The following is a 17,433-nucleotide window of genomic DNA, read 5'->3' as shown; positions in this document are numbered from 1 at the left end:
TTTTTTACCTAGCAAATTGACCAAATTTTTAAAAAACTTTTTTCTTTATATGTTACATTTTCTTTTTTATTGAGGTATAATTAACATACAATGTTATATTAGTTTTAGGTGTACAATATAATGATTCAACAATTCTATACGTTTCTCAGTACTCATTCTGATCAGTGTAGTCATCACTTGTCACCAGTGTTTTTACAGTCTTATTGACTGTATTCCCTATGCTGTACTTTTCATCTCCATGATTTATTTTGTAAGTAGTTGTTCGTATCTCTTAATTCCCTTTATCTATTTCACTTATCCCCCCCACCCCAAGTTTTAAAATTTGATAAATGCCCAGAGTTAGCAGCTAAAATATTCTCATATATGTATTGAGGCAAACCCTTTAGAAGGTAATTGGGAGATGTTCATTAAATTTTAAATACATACTTTATCACCTGGAAATTCCGCTTGTAGGATCTTATTCTGGAGACCTGCTCATGAATGTGCACCATTGTTTATAATAGCAAAACTTGAGACCAAAAAAGTGATTAAGTTGTCATACACCCACACACTGGGATACTGTGCCACTATAATGAGGCAGAACAACTAAATCACTTTTTTATGAAACACAGGATATAGTAACCTGTACAGTATGCTTCTACTTATAGTTTTAAAAGTTTTGTGTAGTGACCATGTGCTAGGAAGTTTTGGGAGGGATTCCAGCAAATTATTGATGATGTTCATTCAGAAACAATAGTAGTATCTGGAGGAAGAGGCAGATTCATTTTCATTGCATAATGTTTTGTATTTTTTCACATTTTTTGCTATACACACGTTTTCATAATTTTTAAATAATTTCAGAAAAGACATTGCAAAAGAAAAGTTTCTCACATTGAATAAATTGATCTTTATAAAAAGCGAAAAGAAAATTAAAATGATCGTTTCTGACTTTTTCCTTATAATTGTGGACCATGGTTGTTATAGCCTAATCAGAAAAGCAGAACTGCTTTTCTTTCTCATGCCCTCTCCTGCCTCAGTCTTTCTCATCTTCTTAAATGGCACCAGTACCCACCCAGCTGCTAAAGCCAAAAAAATGAGAAGTTCATCCTTGATTCCTGTCTTCCCTCATCCCCAAATCCAATTCCTCTGACAACTCTTACCTCCAGACAGAGCCCAAATCCCTCCACACCTGTCCATCTATTAGCACCTCCTCCGCCACCATCTTTTTCTTTCCAGAATACCTGTTTGCTTGCTTACTTCTGCTCTTGCTCTCATACAGTCTGTTCTTCCCACAGTGTCCAGAGTGAACTCTAAAAATGTGAATCAGATATCATCACCTCCTACGTTAAAGCCCTAGAGGGACTTTCCATTGCACTTAGAATAAATCCAAATGCTTGCTCTGGCCTTACAGACGCTTTTATCATCTTGCTAGTGTCCCTGTCACTTGAGTCCCCTCACTGGTTGTCCCTCAGCCACACAGCCAGCCTCTTGTTTGCCTACTTGGCAGAGTCCTGCCTGCCTACTCCCAAGTAGGAGCCACTCCCAAGTCTTTACTGATAGGTTCACTTTTATCTTACTGGTCTCAGCTTAAAAATCTCCCCTTGGTCTTTTCATTGACCCCATCCAAAGAAGCTCTGTGTCAGACTCTGTCACATTATACTGGTTTATTTTCTTCTCAGCACTTCACATTACAGGATAATCGTGCCATTTTTCACACTGGCATTCTACTATTAGCTGAAGTAGGTAATCTTAAATTCCAAGAATGTACATTTTCCCCATGGGATACAAGAGAACATTGTCATTTCGAATAGAGAGGTGGGCATAGCTCATAAACATTGTTATTGTTCTTATATTGGCATTCAAGGAACAAGAAGGTACTCATCAAAGCTGTAAGATTTATTTTGTACCAAGAGTGGCCTCAATCCATAAAACCCTAGAATCCTCCTTCTAGTTCATTGCTTTATTTCACAGAGCAGATCTTTCTGGAGAGTCTGGTCTTACTTAGTCTTAGACTAATTTTCCTCCGTGAAGCCTCTGCCCTTCCATTCCTGATTACTCTATCTCTCAAAGATCCTTTTAATGACATCACCAAACCCCATCCTCAGTGAGTTAAGAACTAGTGTTTGGGGCCTAATTACTGCACAAAATTTTCTGGCCAACACTGTACCTAGTGCAGTGTAAAGCCCAGAGTCTATTAGCCAGAAGGTAAAGAAAGGTTTTCTTTTTTTCTCTCTCTCTCTTTTTCTTATACATAAAATGGATGATTATCACTTCCAATTTCAAAGTATTCTTTGGTGTTTTCATTTTTGCATTTTACCTAGCTAACACACATTAAATAAAGGTTTTTAAAAGCTACAATTATATCTGCCAACACTCATATATTTTGTATATTTCTTCTGGATAATAGGTAGTTTTACTGTTGAAATTCCTCCAACCATTTACTTAGTATTTTGAAGCATTTTTAAATTTTAATATCAGCATTAGGAGGCTACCACAAAGTTCAGATTATGTAAACCATCCATTTTGATTATTCTCGCTTTGTAAAAGTTTAGTTACATTTTTCAGTATCTTTTTCCTATAATATAAAGTCTTAATTGCTGAAGACATATGAACATGTAAGTTAAAGTTAAGCATAAATTAAAAATGTGAATACATACAAAATATTTTAACTATGAGTGATAAACCTTGCTCAGAGTAATAACTGAATTTTATAGAAAGCATATGGATTACAGTAATGTTAGAAATGGATTTGTTGCTGAGATACATACAAATGCAACTATCATCAAATCACGGTACCTGTGTGACTAGATATGGGGGTGGGGGAGACAGTAAAGAAACAGAATTGTATCTCTGCCTTTAGGTCTTATTCTCCAGTTAGGGAGATAAGCTAAAGCATGTAAAGTTAAACAGAGAAGATGTCACAAGGCAGCAGATAGCTAATTACACACAGATGATCCTTTAGCACTGATGTATTTATATAAGGATGTCACTGAGGGCCAAACAGAACAGACGCTGATCTCAACAGCGGTGGTTCGTGTTCTGTTGAGAAGGATACCTCTTTTCTGTTAGGTCTTCCTCACCCAGGTACTCTTCCTCTTTATTCTCACTGGCCTCTTTGTTATCTTGTCATGATTATTTTCTTATCTTATGTTCTTAAGACTTCAGTTGCCAAACTGTTTCGTAACACCCTATTCCAGAGCCTCTAAACCATAAGTTGTAGGCAGAAGGCAGGAAAATGAGAATGAAGTAGTTTGATAGCTTTATTTTCCAGCATCTGTTCAGAGTCATCCCTGAATCTGTTTCTTACCACAAGCTAGGCACACATTTTTGTTTGTGCGATGCCTCTTATGTAAAAATTCAAAACCAAGAAAAGCTACCATTTTAAATTGTAAGGTGGTTTAACTAACCACAGAGTTTCTTTTGATTGGTTAGAGTTGCATTACATGTTAAAAGAAATATCTGAATTTACATAATGCAGCTTAAAAGAACACGGTAATTATTGGCCCTGATCACCTGGACATCATCTATTTTTCTTGAACTTTCTCACTATTAATTCATCATCGGGAATTTGAATAGTATTTGTGGCTTTAGCTACACTTTCCTACTACAGGTTCCTTAATTTAGCATTTATTTTACTTATCTTGACCTGAAAACAATTTGTTGCCCATTCTGAAGTATAGTGATAACTAATTTATTGAGTAAGCATCAAAGAACGAATCTTTCTCAGTTACTCCCAAGTAGTTTAATATCTGGAAAAGACCTACAGTGAGGATCTGTTGAACTTGGTAATGAAATATCAATGTACTTCATATACCAGTCAGATGAAGCTCACTTCCTTTCATAAAAATTTAATTAGACCCACTTGATTTCTTTGCTGAAGACCTCTGAAGAATGCCCAAAGGAAAAACAGAAATGGTTCTCCAAAAATTGTTTTGCTTCTATTCAGTTGTGTGAACAAAAACTTAATTGAGTTGCAATTTGATATCTCAACCCTCCAAAATTTCAGAGCAAGCCACCTCGACCAATAAGATGCTTCAAGGATAAGTAGATTTAAGCAATCTCTAGGTAAAGCCAGACCCTCCACACATGTTCACTGAGAAATCCCATTAATTATTTCAACTCCAAAGTCAGGTGGTTCTTTAGTAAACTGAAGATTTTTAGTTCAATGTTCTTTTTCTAAGCCTATATTCCAGATGAAATCATTATCACTCCCAGACCTCTTGCTTGTGTATATACTATGCCTTTAGAGAAAAGTTATCTGAAATTTGATAATAAGGCAAAAAGGAGAATATTATGCTGTCATGTCATGTTAGGGTAAAAGATTATCTAGGGAATTGTATTTAATTCAAATTGGTATATACTGTTGATTGAAGTCCTAGAGAATGAGGTAACATGTTAAATTGTAGAATTTTGATGAAATGTAGATTTTGTAGAGATGCAAATAATTTGGTGGAAAAGATAATCCAAGAGGAACAATTTGTGACTCTGTTGGACATGACTTAGTGTTGTCACTAGGCTAGAGGGGTATTCCTCGCATTGCCCAAAAACAACCAATTTCTCAAATGCTCTTTGATTGTTTTATTATCTATTTCCTTTATTAATTGAGTTCAATAAAATATTTGACATCTTAAAAAAAAAAAAAAGCAAATAAACCTTAGAGTGTTTCCTGTAGTGTTTGATGTTCACATTGCATAGTATCTAACACATAGAATGTGCTCAATAAATTATGGTTGACTGAGTGGCTCAATCTTACTTGACTTTGGCAAGATGTACCCCCAAAGTACTTATGTTTTAACCTGTTAAACAAAATCATTTAATATTATCCTCTTATACCTCAGAGTTTCTGCCAAAAACTAACATTAGTTTTGGCATAATTGATAGTGAACTGTAATTCCCCCATAGTTTCAGCTGGGTCTTAAGAACAATGGTGCCAGACTTCTAGCTTTCATGGACCACATAAAATTGCCCTAATTATTGAGAGGCTGGCTTTAGATTGCCAGTGTTTTCATTTCATCAAAAGAGCATAGCAAAATAAAACAAAACCCTACCTATTATCATCATCATTTTATTTAACAAGGAAAAGCTTAACATCGCAAAACCAGGAAGGACATAAACTGGAATAAAAGACAGTCATTTAAACTGAATAAAATCTAGCCTTCATAATTACTTACCACCCTGTCCTTCTTTTCCTCATTTCACCATATCTTAACTCTTAGAAATCACAACTTCAGAATACTTCAAGTTTGTGATAGAAAACTAGTTATCAGCCTAGAAAGGAAGTTTTTCTCAAACTGGCTATAAAGGGGCTTGTGTGTTGTAATGCTAAATATAGGATTATATTATTTAGATATAAATTAGGTGTAGGAGTCAATGACATAGACGTTTCATTATTTTTCTAATTTTATTAAATGAAGTGTGTTTTAAACACCTTTGTTTCTTGGTACTGACTTTGGGTGTTTAAAGTGGAGTCCTTGTCCCTGAGGATCTGAGAATCTGGAAAGGAGCAATCCTGGCCATTCTGGTTACAGAAAGAGACTGAAGAACAGAATTTGAAGAATTAAAAGCCTGAAATCCATACTGATTTCATTTATCTTCATCCATAGATGACCCATGGATCCATACAATGAAAAGCAAAGAGATAAATAAACATAGCCAAATTTTACTGTAATCATGGGTCTTAAGTAACATCTTAAAATGATGATATGTATTAAAGTAATGAAACAATTGTGTCTAAAATATCTGACAAATTAATATTAGTGAGTTGCCATTTCTGCAGGTGGAATATAGTATGTCCCTATTCCATCCTGACGTTTATTAGAAAACTGTCTGGATATAAATGCTTGTTTGTAGCTCCTCCTTCCCCAGTTTTAAAGGACTTGATGCAATGATTTACAGCAGATGAATTTGAGATATCCCAAGAGTTCTAGAGGCTACCAAATGTGGCAAGATATAATAGGCCCACACTGTTAAATAACTCTGTAAACTAGACATTTATGCCTCCAATACACATTCCCAAATCCATCCTCATTATCAGTTTAGACAAATTAACATCTTCCAGCTAAAATCTATGTAGACACTTTTGCATGAAAATTAGCTTTAGAAAAGAACTAGACCTACCACCAAATTGTTTACAGTGACAAAAAATAAAATAAAAAATAAATTGGTTTCAATGTCTATCAATAAGTATACATTTAAATAAATTAGAATACAGTTGGCCCTTGAACAACATGGGTTTGAATTTTGGGGGGCTATGTATATATGGATCTTTTCCAGTAAATACAGGACAGTACTGTAAATGTATTTTCCCCTCCTAATGATTTTCTTAACATTTTGTTTTCTCTAGCTTACTTTATCATAAGAATACGATATATAATACATATAACACAAAAAGTGTGTGTTAATAAACTGTTTATGTTATCAGTAAGGCTTCCAGTCAATAGTAGGCTATTAGTAGTAAGTTTTGCAGGAGTCAAAAGTTATACGTGGATTTTCAACTGCATAGAAAGTCAACACCCATGACCCCTGTGTTGTTCGAGGGTCACCTGTATATCCATTCAATCAGGTACTATTCAGTCAACAAAAACAATGTACATTGATCAGTATGGGAAATGTCCATGAAAAATGTGATGTATGTTTAAAAGAACATGTAGAATATAATTCTTTCTTTTTAAGTACAATAAAGTAAATGTGCATGCCCACACATTTTAAATGCATTATAATGCTTTCTAATCAGTACTACTAGCCTTTTTGGAGTGTTCCCCAAACCTAATGATAGGATATCCCAGTTTGCCCAATAACTGGGCAGAAGATGCATCCAACTCTTTTGCAGTCTGTTGATTGTGGTTAGCAAGGAGATCTTACCCAAAGGACAGCTGGAAAACAGAAGTTCAACATTTTTGTAACTGTGGGGCAGATTATTTATGAAATTAGAGAGGGCTTCTCACCATTTATATTTTCGCAAACCCCAACTTCTCTAATCCTAGATTGTGAAGTACAAGGACAGCAGTATTGTCAGAATAAACTAATAAGTATTTAGTTTCAATTCTGTCTAAAACAACTATCCATAAGATGAAGCAAGGTAGCTAATTTTAAACCATTATTTTGGCCTTTGGTTAAAAAAACTAAGTGTGGAACTTCTTTAGAGATTTAAACCACATGCTGCTGTTCAGGAGCAGTAAGCCATGGCTTGTGAATTAATTCAATCATATGGCTGCCCTCTATTAGCCACCATTTCCCTGTGGATAGCTCTTGGGGAAGTAGTCCTCCCCAGTGGAATTTTCTATGGTTGAGCTATAATGGAATCTTGACTAGTCCTAGAATGCCAGTCCCTGGAATTATTAGTCCAACTCTAAGTGAAGTCTTAGACTACAAACTTGAAAGATCAGCACTGTTCAGGAAGGAGGCATTTGTAATAAGTGACACTGAAATTGCTTAATCTCAAAATCAGTTAGCTTTGGGAATATAGTTAAATCAAACAATCCTTCATGAACTTTCTAATTATTCCTTCCTAATTTGTGTTAAAATCCGAAAGGAGTAATACTGAATTATCTGCTCTTTTGAATTAAATATCCCTGTGTGCCTCTCTATTAGCATATGTAAGTAAGGCTTTACCATAATATAAAGAATGTGGGGAATTTTTTTCTTCCAAAACTTGTTAACTCCATAGCCACAGGGAGTAACCTGTTTTCTGGACTTTGAACTTGGAGGGCATTTGTTTACTGATCAGCTAATCAGAAATTATTCAGACAAGAATCCTCAAGAAAATTGTTTATTGGCCTATTTCCCGTTTGGCATAAAATAGCAAGCAGCAAGGAAGAATAAATTGAAAGTCATAGCTAATCAAGACTGTATAACTATTTAATGCTTTGTTTATATATTCATCTGGCAATTTTTAAAAACTATTTCACTTCTATAAATTCTTTATTTGTTGCATTTGATTATACTAAGTAGCCAAATGTATTTTTTAATGATCCAAATTGTATCTGGATAGTGACTATAACTTATCACTTTGTGTACCTCAATTTAAGATTATTTTGAAGGGATATACCATCAGCCCAGAACAACCCTCCACCTACTTGATTCATTACAAGCTCTAGGAAGAGTTAGCAGCTCTCCCATAGGATTCAAATGTGAATAGAATAGCAATATTAGTAAGGTATTTCCTTTCTCTGGTGTTATTAACCATTCCTGGGAAAAGAAAAAAGTATAATACCCATTGCTTATCAGAGCTAGGAGGTCAGTAAATAATTATACCTTCTTAGTTTGGAGTGAAATAGGATGTGGAAATATATTACCACTGCTAATAAACTACATTCAAGTTATAATCTCTAAAGCAACAAAATAGTATTTCACATTTTCAAAAGAATCATAGTGACTCAGTTTTTAAAGACATGTTTCTAGTTGCACTTGCCAAAATCAGTTAGTTTTTGTTTTGATGTTTTATCTTCAAAGAATTACTACCTTTGTAGACTACTGAAAATTTAAATTAAAAATTGAAAAATATGTATTAAATAGTACTCCAATTTAAAATGGAAGAACTGGGGATTGAAGGAAACAGAAATAAATGAAATTAGACTGATACGGAAGTTTGAAGTTCTGCTCCAGGATTCTTTGAGCCACACACTTGGCAGTTTCCCAAATCATGTTAATTGCCTTTTTGTGTATACATTTCCATATGCTGACTCATCGCTTTGGCTTAAAACGCAATCATTGTAACAAGATTGGGAATGTTTAAATATTCTTCCCCTTTATGCCTGCCTGATGGAACTAATAGTTTCTGAACACAAACTGTTATTTTATTTTTAAAATATTTTTCTAAGTATTATTAGTGTTTGTAAAATAGATACAGATGAAGAACACCATGACTGCCTTTAAAATATTGTGATAAGGGAACTGCATTTGAAGACATTTTAAATCCCCCTACTCTCTCAGATGAGGTTGATCTTGACCCAGAGGTCTAGAAAGCTTTAGCATTTGGTATCATGGGATGCCCAGGGCATCCCGACCCCCAGACCAAAGGAGCAGAACTCACTCTGCACTCACTTCCCTTTGTCCTAAACCTATCATTTTGATGTCAAATGCCCAATGTCTGTGTATATATCAGTTAGAGCCATACACGTATATAGATTCCTCAATAGACTTTTAGAAGTTAGAGGCAAAAAGACCTTAGAAATCATTCCATGAGTGTCCAAAACTGGTTCTGATTCAGTGCACATGTGGTGTGCAAACAGGCAGCCATTTCCCCTATTACACGCTATTTTAGCTGTGACAGCCTATGGTGCGTGCCCCACACTCTCCCTGAGACCAATCTCCAGTCATTGCAGCTTTGCCTAAGAAAAGGCAAATGACCTTATTAAATATCTAGACCTAACAATGCCCTCTCTGACTTCTTGAAACCCTGCTCTCATTTAAGAGCTAGCACAACTATAGGTCTTACAGTTTTACTGAAATACATTTATTCTGTAGGTTGAAAGAATGGTAACCAAAGCCATTCTCTCATATAAACATACATGTATTCTAAACCCAGCTTTCTTTCGGTTAGCATGACATACCCTTTGCTAGTGCTTTTACTATGCTCGCTCCCTATATAAATAAACAGTGATAGAAAAGTGTGCTGTTTTCCTTCTGATATGAATGTGTGCCAAGGAGAAAGAGGGAATATATATATAACCCTTTTTCAATCTTAATTTTTTTTAACCTATTGAACTTTTTTTCAGTGTATCTCTGGATTTCTCTTAATTAACCACATTAATAGCAGGGAACAAATGCATAAATACAAAAGTAATTTGAATTTTATTTTAGTACATGTATACTACTTGAGTTTCTCATTTGAGTGTGCCACCATACCCTCATACCCTGAACTGCAAAAAAAAAAAAAAAACAGTCTTTGAAGATCCAGAAACTGGGCTGGATTCCTAGCACACTATCCACTTCCTTCTCCACAACAAAGTCCTCATTCTCTCTTACTCTGATATTGTGGCTTTGATTTTAATAGTTTCTCTAGAACATAGAAATTTTTATTTTTGCTTAATTTGGTTTATTGACTTTGGTCGGTGATGGAATGGTTGGAATAAAAAAAATATGACAACAAATTAATGACCAATTACTATGTGCACTTGCCATATGTTAATAAAATTTGAAAGTAATTGTTCATCCTATTTGGATGATTGGCTATTCCTTTCATCTAAGCCAACCATAAAAATAAAAACTGATTTACATTCCCAGAACTGAATAAATATAAGGCATTTTTAAAAATAAATGAATATGTGATTTTCAGATCTCTTTTATTTCTGTTTACTTTTTTATTATGTTTACTATAAATCTATGTTTGAAGATAAAATCTAGGTTTTCCTCTAAAAAAGACACAGAATAAGAGGGAGGCCAGCCTAGAATTTTAGATAACAGTTGTCCTCATTGTTTTCCTTTTCTTAAACATTCCTGAGCAGAATTTAAGATAGCTGAAAGGGTTTACCCAGAGTTATAAATGATCTAAAGCAAAAAGCAAACAGGGAAGGCGATCTAGGGGACACTAGGAACAGTATTCATATGGAGCCAATTTGGAAAGGGAAGAAAGTGAGAAATCCAGAAGCCTCCAAGACCTGGCCCCAGCTGAACCTCATAGCCTTCTCTCCCGCCACCTTCCCTTCCCTCCCCTCAGCAGTATCAGGGGCTTCTGCTAGTTCTGGCTAGCCCTTCTGTGTGCTCTCAGTGTCCACATGCTCCCTCTCACCATTCTTCCCTCACTAATTCATATTCATTCTTTAACATCAACTCAGAGTCTCCTCCTTAAAGAAGTCTTCTGTTCCCCCCACTATGTAGGATTGCATGCCCTGGCCCTAGGTGCTCAGAGAATTTTTCACACACTTATCTTGGCACTTACCATATTTAATTGGAATAATCTATGCTTAGGTCATTCTGTCACATTATACTGTAAGGTCTTAAAGAAAAAGGTGATTTATTCATTATAATCATCTTTGTAACCCAATGCCATGCAGAGTCCCTGGCAAATGGTAGGCATGCAATAAATGTGCATCTGAACTAAAACCAAAATGTGGGTTTTCAGCTTTCTGCAAGGGAATTTACTGGTCAAAACCTTGACTTTATTCTTTATTTCAATTATCACATTAAGTCTTGACGTTTTAAGTGGCTCTCCAAAAATAAACCGTACCCGAGAGTATGACCATGTCCCAAAAGCCACTTTGTGTGTGTGTGTGTGTGTGTGTGTGTGTGTGTGTGTGTGTGTGCATGTATGTGTAGGACTAACTCTTTTTCAAAACCATTTCTCCAAGATGAGGCATGAGGCAATAATTTTTGAAACTCATGCCTTTTGACTTCTTTCAGATTTGAATTACATAATTGTGTTGAAATTCTTGAACATAAATTAAATGGGTCAAGGAATAAGTGAGTGCCCTGGAAAATATACTTAGAAAATAGGGGAAATAGTGTGAGGGAAAATGAAAGAAAGTCTAGTAAGTTGAGGGATGGTTTGGGGAGAGGTGGAGTGAGTATATAATCAATGAATCTTTGAAATTTATATCAAAGAAAACTTTTAAATATAATATGAACGTCTATAATAATCCACAGGCTCTCAGGCTGAAACTCATTAAAATGTTGGAGGGCTTTATGTAGGATTTGGGACACTTTGGGGGGGTTGTTTTATATTCTATTTGGAATGGGTGTGTATCTCTATATGGTGCCTGTACCTTCCAAAATATGTGTCCGTTCGTCAACAGCAAGCACATAGCAACTTTTCTCTGACTTAGGCCAACGCTGAATTTTAATTCGTAGATAAGAGTCAAATCCTGAAACCAGTAGTCAAAGACCACAATGCTGGATACTTTTTAATATCCAGAGTAGACTATTAGCTGAGATGCTATTATTCAAAAGCTATCTCTTTCATTTCTAGTTAGAGCTGCAAAAATTGGAATTAGTCTGACCCATAACTGTTCACTCTCTTCTCTTCTTTAGTGGGATTGGAAGGAACTGGCCCTGGGCCTCAGGAGGCAGCAGTATTTTGGCAGAATTTGGAACTCTGCATTTAGAGTTTCTACACCTGAGCCACTTATCAGGAAACCCCATCTTTGCTGAAAAGGTGAGATTCTCCAATACACCTTGCCTTGCAAAGCTGTACTTGTGAAAAACAGTGTCCTCTCCTGGAAGATTTAGTAATAGTAGATGTGGAAAAGAACAACCAAGTTTGTTAGAGTTCTTTATGAAGTTTTATTACGTGCAGCATTTCATTTTACCAAGCTGTAAACCCACCGTCTTTCCATGGCACCATCTAACTCCATTGAGACAGCATGGCGTACACGTCGGATTCTCTATACCTCAACCAAGTCACTTTACCTCTCTGAATTTTTTTCCTTATCTGAAAATAGATAGTGTTGTATGGACTATATGAAGCAAATATGGGAAAGACTTTTTAATTTCAAAGTATAATACAATCTCAAGTATAATAGAAATTGAATCTATTTCTAATTTTCAAGAAACAAACCCATAGATATTTGGGCACATTTATATTCACCCCACCACTCTGCCTTTAGCTTTCACCCCATTTGCAGCTCCCCTTTATAGCAAAATTCCTTGAGAGATTTATCTCTGTAACCCCCCCCTTCTTGTGTCCCCTGCTCTCAAGCACTTTCCAATCAGGCTTGTCTCCCCGCCACACCTGTCTTGATGACTGTGAGCTCTATGTGGCCAGGTCCAGTGATCTTTCTCAGCTCTCATTTTCCTCACCCTCTCAGCAGCTGACACACTCGTTCACTTCCTTCTCCGAGATGCTGCACGGGACTGCAAGCATATGGTAGTACCCTGGTTTGCCTCCTTCCTCAGGAGAGTGCTCCTTCTCAGCCTTCTTTGTTGGATTTTCCTCAATGCCCCAACCTCTAAATATCAGAAAGCTCAGGACTCAAACCTGGGCCTCTTCTTTATATGTTCACTGTCTTCATTATTTCATCAGTCTCATGGCTCCACATACTGTCTATGTGCTGTTGACTCCAAATCTATCATTCCAGTCCCAACCTGTCCCACACTCTATATCTGACATTTCCACTAAGAGGTCTAAAAGACACCTGCTACTCAAAATACCTCAGACTAAACCCCCAGAGCTGTTTCTACTGCAGTCTTCACTGTCTTGTTAAATGCCACCTCAGTTTACCCAGTGGCTCAGACCATGGATCTTGAGGGCATCTGGTTCCTCTCTTTTTGGGAAGCCTTAGGTTGAATCCATCAGGAGATGCTTTGGCTCTATCCTGTTTCTCTGCTGCTGCCCTTTCCTGGGACCCAACGTCTCTCACCTGGACTCTGCAGTACCCACCTGAATACTGCTTCCTCTCTTGTCCCCTCAATCACACAGAACTTCAATGGCTTCCCATCACACTTGGAATAAAATAAGCCCTCATTTTGGCCCATGAGGCTCGCATGATGTGGGCCCTGGCTCCCTCTCTCCTCTCTCTTTGACATTCTCTCCTTTGCTTCCTCACCTCCAGCCTCAGTGGTCTTGCCAAACCCACTCTTTCCTCAGTGCATTTGTGCTTGCACCTCCCTCTGCCCCACTTGCTCTTCCTCCAGCTTTCTGTGTGGTTATTCCTTTGCTTCCTTAAGTCTTGGCTCAAACCCTCTCCCATCAGGGTCCCCAGACCTCCCTGACTAAGTGTGCAGCCTCACAACCTCACAGCACTCTGTCCCGTTGTTCTCTATAACTTTTTCATAGCCTCTGTCACCACCTGACATATTTATGTGCTTATTATCTATCTCCTCCCACTAGACTGCAAATTCCAAGAGGGTAATGATTTTGTTTATCCACTGATAGATCCCTAGTTCCTTCGATGGCGTCTGGCACATCAGTGTGACTTTATTCACTTACTGCGATTATTTTGTAAGCTGGGGGCGACTCTCTTTGTTCTAATTCTTTTAAATCAATCTTCTTTCCAACATGGAAAAATGTAATGGAGAAAGAGAGAAGAATGGTACCAAAATTGTTTTGTAGATTTTCATAGTAACGTCTCATTTTCTGTTGTAGGTAATGAATATTCGAACAGTACTGAACAACCTGGAAAAACCACAAGGCCTTTATCCTAACTATCTGAATCCCAGTAGTGGACAGTGGGGTCAATGTAAGTCAAAAGATTAGCATTGTTTTAGCTCTTTATGATACCCGGCACTGTTCTAATAACACAGAGGAGTATAAAAAAGCACAAGTCTTTTTGGGGAATGTTTCAAAAAGGGGAAAGTGGGCATGGTTCCTTTATTAAATAGGCTTCTCTTAAGAGAGACTATAAATGTTACCAGGGATCTAGATTGTTTGTTTTTCATGCATAACTGTGAATATGATGACATGTAAGCACATTTAAATTATTAATCAGGAAGGCGAGATCTGGTCAGGTGTGCGGGGATGTTAGCCCGTAACAAGCTGGTCATGTGGATGGAAGGGAAAATTGTTCCTTGTGCTATTGACTATCAGGGTTTTCTGCACAGAGTAGCTAGATCATTCTACTTTATAGCATTTTCTCTTTTTCTTCCTGGCTCCAAGATGAGAGAGGAACCTGAATCTTAAAGGTTAGGAAATTGAAAGAGCAAACAGGGTGTTTTCTCTACTTAATTTTAAGCCAGCAGATAAAGGTTTCTTCCCAGTAGAATTATCTTCAGATTAGGAGAAATTATTATGCAAGAAGCCCTCACTTCAGAGCCCTTAAGGGACTTTGACCAGTGGTATAAAGATTCAGAGTAGTTGAAAGAAATGTGCTCAAGTTGATTTGGAGAAACAGTGGTAGATTAACGCAACTGAGAGCAAGTACGGAATACTAAGTGAGGTGCCTCCCTGTGCCGGGGTTGTCAGCATGCCTTACAATTTTATTCTAATTTGAGTATTTTCTTTATATTTAAAATTATATTCTTAGATGAATAAGTCTCACTGTAGAAGTACTTTTCTTAATAATTTAGTAGAATAAAAATTGTGCTAAAATCTGTTTGTAATGGCTATGGAAGGCCTAGTGGTTGAGAACATAAGACCATAAGGTTGCCACGTAGCCAAGTGTGATCTGCAGATCACTGATGTCCCTGAGACCATTCAGGGGGTCCAGAAGGTCAAAGCTGTTTTTATAACACTAAGGCTTTCTGCCTTTTCACTGTGTTGACATTTGCACTTGTGTTGCAGAAGCAGCGGTGGGTAAAACTCGAGGCCACAGTGGGAACCATGCCAGAGGAGTCAGATAGTACTAATAATTGTATTCTTCACTGACAGTAAGAAATAAAAAGATGCCAGTTTCACTTAGGAATATTTTTCATGAAAAAAAATTGAGTTTAGTAAATCTCAGCCATTGAGTAAACTTCTTTGTTGCGTAATAAAAGATAGTGCCTGCCTCCCAGAAAAGCACTTGTGTGACTGAGTTGCAAGCCGAACCAGCCATTTATTGCTTCATGGATTACCATTTTCGCTTGAAAGAACAGCTGAAGACAAACTTCGGTTATTCGGACTTGGGTAATTGGTAGACATGTTCTGAAAAACAGGCCTGTCACTTCAAAGAAAACAGAGAGTATCTGTGCCAATGATAGAATTTGAATTTCTAAATTAAAATTAGAATTTTAAGAAATGTGTATATATGCCACCATGACCTTAACGCCTTTAACCAATACGTAAAGACTTTTCTGGGGCACCTGAGCGGCTCAGTTGGTTAAGCGCCCGACTCTTGATTTCGGCTCAAGTCATGAACTCGGGCGTGAGATCGAGCCCCATGTTGGGCTCCATGCTGAGCACGGAGCCTGCTTAAAATTCTTTCTCTCCCCCACTCCTTCTGCCATGCCCCACCTTATCTAAAAAAAAACTTTTCTGGTGATATTAGTGGTGATAGTAACAAATGTGGTTTTTTTATATCATGTAATGAACTGTGTCAACATTTGGAAGATCTGCATAATAAGTGAACCAGTATTTTCCAAATGACCAATACATGCTATTACAAAATCATGTGAGAAGAAAGGTCCATTCAAAGTGCAAGATAGACCAATGGATTTTAATGTAATAGTTCAAAAATTCATTGAGGTAATTTCTAATTCCACATTACAACCAACCTTTAATGTTAAGCTTTAAAAAACTACTTGTCAAATTTTGTTTTAGTATCAAAGAAAAACATCCACAGTTATCTGAAAAGGCTCTTAAAATACTTCTTTTCCAACTGTGTAACTGTGTGAGGCTGAATTTTCTTCATGTATTTCCACCAAAATGACATATAGCAATAGATTGAATATACAGCAGATAAAAAAATCCAGCTGTCTTCTAGTACAGCAGAAATTGAAAATATTTGCAAAAATGTAAATCAGTGTCAGTCTTTTAACTAATTTTTATGTTGTAAAATATAACATGTTTTTATGAAACATTATAATGGTTGTATTATTTTTTTTTTTTACGATTTTATTTATTTATTTGACAGAGATAGAGACAGCCAGTGAGAGAGGGAACACAAGCAGGGGGAGTGGGAGAGGAAGAAGCAGGCTCATAGCAGAGGAGCCTGATGTGGGGCTCGATCCTAGAACGCTGGGATCACGCCCTGAGCTGAAGGCAGACGCTTAACCGCTGTGCCACCCAGGCGCCCCAATGGTTGTATTATTTTAAATAAATAAAATAGTTTAATTTCATTTAAATGTATTAAATTTCATTTCCAATATGGTAAATACTTATAGATATTACAAAAATAAGTTATTTGAGGCATTTATTCATTTTTAAGAGTGTTTGTGCTGAGACTAAAAGTTTGAAAACCATTAAGAGTATTTGAGATAAAACAGAACTTGAGTAGCTTTCTGAGTACAAGGACCAGATAAGATTCTTTAAAAGGCATTTTTAGCATTTCTCATGAATGATTTTAAAAATTGAAAAAAAAAATTTTCTATGACTGACTGTTTTCTTCTTGTGGTTTAGGATTTAGAAGTCGCTGTAAAGAGAGACAGAAAGTATCAGCTGTGCTAGAACGTCCCAGTTTCGCCTTCTGGGTTACCAGTATAGCGTGTATTTGGCCATGTTTCCCGGTACGAAGGGCCCGTTATATTTGGATTGCTCATGCGGCAATTTCCTGATGGCAGACAAATAGGGTTGATGACTCTCATGTCTGCTCCCCTCCCCCACCCCATCCTGTGTTCCAGCCACAATGGAGACACACTTATTTTTTCATTCTTTAATCAAGTCCTGCTTGGTCGTATCCAGGTCTTGGTTTATGTTGTTTCCTTAGCCCTTTTACCTCTCTTCTGACTCTACCAAGTTCTATTACCTCTCTTCTGACTACTCCAGCTCAACTGCCCTTTCTTCTGGGGGACCTTCTTCTCCAAGACCAAGTTGGAATTTGTTAACACCCACTCATCCTCTATTCACCCTCTTCCTCCCCTGCACCAATACTTTGGATTTGTCTATCATTATCTTTTTCAAAATGATTCATATACATCCCCATCTTCCTAGGGATCCAAAACTTT

At 36.8% G+C, this 17,433-nt stretch overlaps 1 protein-coding gene across 3 annotated transcripts in view; it reads left to right on the top strand.

The window, feature by feature from the left end:
• Positions 1 to 17,433, top strand: part of LOC100467154 (mannosyl-oligosaccharide 1,2-alpha-mannosidase IA) — a 177,251-nt gene that overhangs the window by 135,963 nt on the left and 23,855 nt on the right. For all 3 annotated transcript variants that reach the window (XM_034669054.1, XM_034669056.1, XM_034669055.1), the window contains exons 7-8: positions 11,947 to 12,070; positions 14,000 to 14,093. In XM_034669054.1, the coding sequence (XP_034524945.1) occupies positions 11,947 to 12,070; positions 14,000 to 14,093 (218 nt within the window). The remainder of the gene's footprint in view (positions 1 to 11,946; positions 12,071 to 13,999; positions 14,094 to 17,433) is intronic.

Source organism: Ailuropoda melanoleuca, chromosome 10 (genome assembly GCF_002007445.2).
Source record: "Ailuropoda melanoleuca isolate Jingjing chromosome 10, ASM200744v2, whole genome shotgun sequence".
Lineage (NCBI taxonomy): Eukaryota > Metazoa > Chordata > Mammalia > Carnivora > Ursidae > Ailuropoda > Ailuropoda melanoleuca.
The sequence above is the reverse complement of the archived record's forward strand: the minus strand, read 5'-3'. Positions and strand labels throughout refer to the sequence as shown.